Source organism: Lycorma delicatula, chromosome 2, assembly GCF_047948215.1.
Source record: "Lycorma delicatula isolate Av1 chromosome 2, ASM4794821v1, whole genome shotgun sequence".
Lineage (NCBI taxonomy): Eukaryota > Metazoa > Arthropoda > Insecta > Hemiptera > Fulgoridae > Lycorma > Lycorma delicatula.
The window spans coordinates 150,185,739-150,189,545 of NC_134456.1; the positions used below are offsets into that span (position 1 = coordinate 150,185,739).

General features: G+C 37.7%; 1 protein-coding gene across 1 annotated transcript; it reads right to left on the reverse strand.

Annotated features, from left to right (window-relative positions):
- Positions 1–319: 319 nt before the first annotated feature.
- Positions 320–919, reverse strand: LOC142319979 (uncharacterized). Its single transcript, XM_075357658.1, has one exon. The coding sequence runs from the start codon at positions 917–919 to the stop codon at positions 320–322; it is 600 nt and encodes a 199-aa protein (XP_075213773.1).
- Positions 920–3,807: the final 2,888 nt, after the last annotated feature.

The following is a 3,807-nucleotide window of genomic DNA, read 5'->3' on the forward strand; positions in this document are numbered from 1 at the left end:
AAATTATATATATAATGACAGTATAAAAACTATTTACCTTGTAATGATTGTAACAAAAAAAAAATATATTCTTGAATTAACAAAATGTAATGATAAGACGAACAGTATTATTACGACGGATACATGCCAGTTAATACGTCACAGCAAACTCCCGCATTTTAATTCATATCTTATTTTGATATTAAATATTAAAGGGCTGATTCTTGACATAATTTACAAATAAAAGAAGATATACGATCATACCTTACTTAGTACGAAGAGGGACAAACTTTTTTTCTTAAAAATTATCCTTTTAAAAATTATTATAATTTTTTAAAAATTATCCTTCATCCAGCATTTTTTGAGCAACATATTCTATATAACAGATAAAACTGGCTGAATTATAGGGTATGACTCCATCCGGTGTTTTTATAGTCCTTAAAAATTGAACGCAAGGATAAGCTTCTGCATCTGCAAAACTTACATTATCCGAATCGATTGCCATACTCATTAATAATCCGAGCATTATGTTAAAATGTTCAGCGAGATTACCGTCGTAAGCAGGACTTACTGAATCGAGCCATTCTTCATATTGAAAAGGGTTTAATAAGCTATCGCCCTCAGGAACACCCATATTAGCTAAATCTTCAGGCTTTTCTTCTTGTTGAACTCCGCATATATGTTCGTTGATTATTTCTAAATATCTTTCGACTGGTATTTTTGCACTAGAAGGTAAGAAGTTAAAAATTGCATTTTTTACATCGAGATGGGGCATATCAGCCAATACGCCTTTCGGTCCACCGATTTTCACTTTCTTTGGCATCTTATGAGGATCCATATACGACTTTAAAAAACGGCCAGGACGAGGATTTACTCTCATAACCTTAATAACAGCCGATCCTCTGGCCAATTTTTCTTTCTTTGACATAGCATCCGTCATCTTGAATTATTTCTATAGGACGATGTGCGTAGAGAAAGTATATGTATTTTAATATTAAAAATTGTTGTGATAGTAAAATATAAGAGTTCGTTATTATTTGTAATATGTAATGTTGAAAATCTTGAAATACAAATGTTTGTCTGCGTTGTATATTTAGTGTAATGTTGTTTTAGTGTTATATGTACATGTGTAAATTGTATTAGTGTTAATGTGTACGTGTATTTCGTATAATTTTCATATAAGAACTAATTTTTTATCAGTATCATTTCGTAGCATAGCAACTAATATAGCAACACATCTATAAAAATTGATCGTTAATAAAATATATTTAATAGAAAATTAGTTATTATCTATTTTGTAAATAATATTAGGATAGTAATTAAAATATTACTATCAAATATTATTATTCCTTTTTTTGAGGTTTTAGGGGCATCGACTGGTTTGATCACTGCCCCTTTCCACTACAAAAATAAATAAATAAAAAAAATTGTTTTCCTTCCCTATAAAATAACACTAACGACATAGTCACGTAGTAATTTTGTTAAAAAAAGACCATCTAAAAATAGACCTATCAAAGGTTATTGAAACCCCGAAAACACAACATAACAGAGGTGTAAAGGCCCTTGTTATTTGAAAAAACTTTCTAATCATTTCTTACGAAATTTTGACAAAACTATCAAAACACACTTCACTGTGATAAAAATTAAAGAACATATTGAAAAAACCTTTAAACCCAAAATGACGAGGGTGTAAAGGGTGCCACTTAACAACACACACGTCACTTATAATGAAGTCAAAACTATCATAGTACTCAAAAATTAAAGATACATCTTTTATTAAAGATGTTTCATAGAAACATAAAATCCATCTCTTCTTAAATGCTATTGTTTTGGTTTCCTTTAGGCCATCCTTCTGTGCTTCTTTTTTCCTTCTTCCTAATTCCTCCATGTCAAATTCCAAGGTATCTGAGGCCTCGGAGATGGAGTCTTCAGAACTCCCGCCGTAAGTCGCGGATGATCTCCTGCTGCCGGCATCGTATGACACCGGCTCTGTGGGCGCGGTCAGAAGCACATCACAATCCAGACTGGATGAACTCACCACTAGAACATTTGGGGCGGCCAAATTTCTCGTCCTTTCCGCTAAAGGCCTCCGTGCTTTTGGAGTCTCCATAGTTGGTTTATCGAAATCATCCTTTTCCAATAACGCGGATCCCTGAATGGAGGATTTTTTTCTGGCTGGACTTTTACTTTAGATGTAGTTGGCTCTGGCTTTCTCTCGGTTTTTACTTCTTTTGGCTTCACTTTTGTACCGGTAGTAGGCTCAAACTTTGGCTTGACGGCGTTCTTTTCCACGGAAACGTCTTCTTTCTTCTGCATCGGCTTTGGACTATCTTCTCTTGACGGTCATCTCTTCATTTTTTTATTAATGATTTTTGTTCCGCAATATTTGCGAGGACCGGTACTATTTCTGATATTATGTCCTTTGAAACTACAGGAGCTGCAAAAACCTGCGCATATGATGTAAACTTTAGCGTTCTGCTAATCACAATCTTCCTAGCTTCCAAATAGCTAACCTTTTTTATCGTCTTGACTTCCTGAATAGCTACTTCTTCCTTGTAAATAGGACAATTTCGGAATCTCGCAGAGTGGTGTCCATGACAATCGAGAAATACAGAAGAGTGCCTGCATGGGTCATCAGGATATAATGGCTCACCACAAACGCAGATCTGTTTCCTGGTATATCTCGACTCAGTATGTCCAAATCATTGACATCCAATACATCGCAGTGGATTCGGTATAAAAGGATGTATGTCTAGTCTATGAAATTCCGCTTAAATTTTCTCCTGACACTTGGGTTTATTGAAGGTCAGGACGTGCGACGCAGAGGAATCAACTTCCCCGTTTCGTAGTGTATTTAATTTTCGACACGCAACAACTTCTTGGATATGTAATTCTTCGACGATTTCCTCTTCGGTGCAATTCAATAAATCTCTACATATAGCATCGTCCTTAGAGGTATTTAGTAAGCGGTGTGGCGCGTGACCTCAACGTCTAGTACTTCAAGTTTCTTACCTTTAAGCAAAACGGTGATGATTGTAAGTCGTTAACGATTTCTATAAATAGTCCAACTGTAGTCTTCCTAACTACTGGACCTCCGGCGGCTTGTTCTGAGATGCCTCGAGTTTACATGAAAGGGCTAGTCTTCGTAAAATCGCTTTTCCTTTTCTTGATAACAAGATATTTCGGAATCGGTCCGCTACTCTTCGGTCGAAAGTTCGTCGATCCGTCTTATCCAAAATAATGAATTCTTCTTTATCGCTATATTTAACACTTTTCCTCCTCTTCGCCTGCGAAAATAGAAGCTCTCTAAGATGAGGGTTTTTTCGTGGACCCTCTACCACGGAATTTGTGGTTGTTGAATTATCCATGAACCTATATTTACGCCAGTGAATATGTTGAAGGTGCGGGCGGGAGAGACGGTTGGGCGGCACAAGATCATTTATCATTCCTCGGTTCCCCCAGTCAGCCGCCCCCCACAAAATCAAACCCGGGCCGGGGAGTCAGGTATTGCCTAATCCATGATACTACCATCGCAGTGCTCAAAGGTAACAGTAAGAGCTCCACACCCTTACCCATAGTACAATCCCTCCAAGGGCCGAAGTGACTGACTGACTCACACTGGGTGGGTCAAGACTTCGGCAGAGCAAGCTCACAGAGCCCACCCTCAAACCGGCTCTACAACCTGAAAGTGGGATGGGCACTTCCCGTCCGCACTCCGCTCAGCATTGGCAAAACAGATCACGGTCATGCCTTTTGCAACGTTGTAAACAGCGAAACTGAAAAGCACAACCGCAACCAGCTCGGACGTATCGGGACCGCAGGTTTTAT

Excerpts from the sequence above, each read along its gene's own strand:
- LOC142319979 (XM_075357658.1), bottom strand. The coding sequence starts at position 919 with ATGACGGATGCTATGTCAAAGAAAGAAAAATTGGCCAGAGGATCGGCT.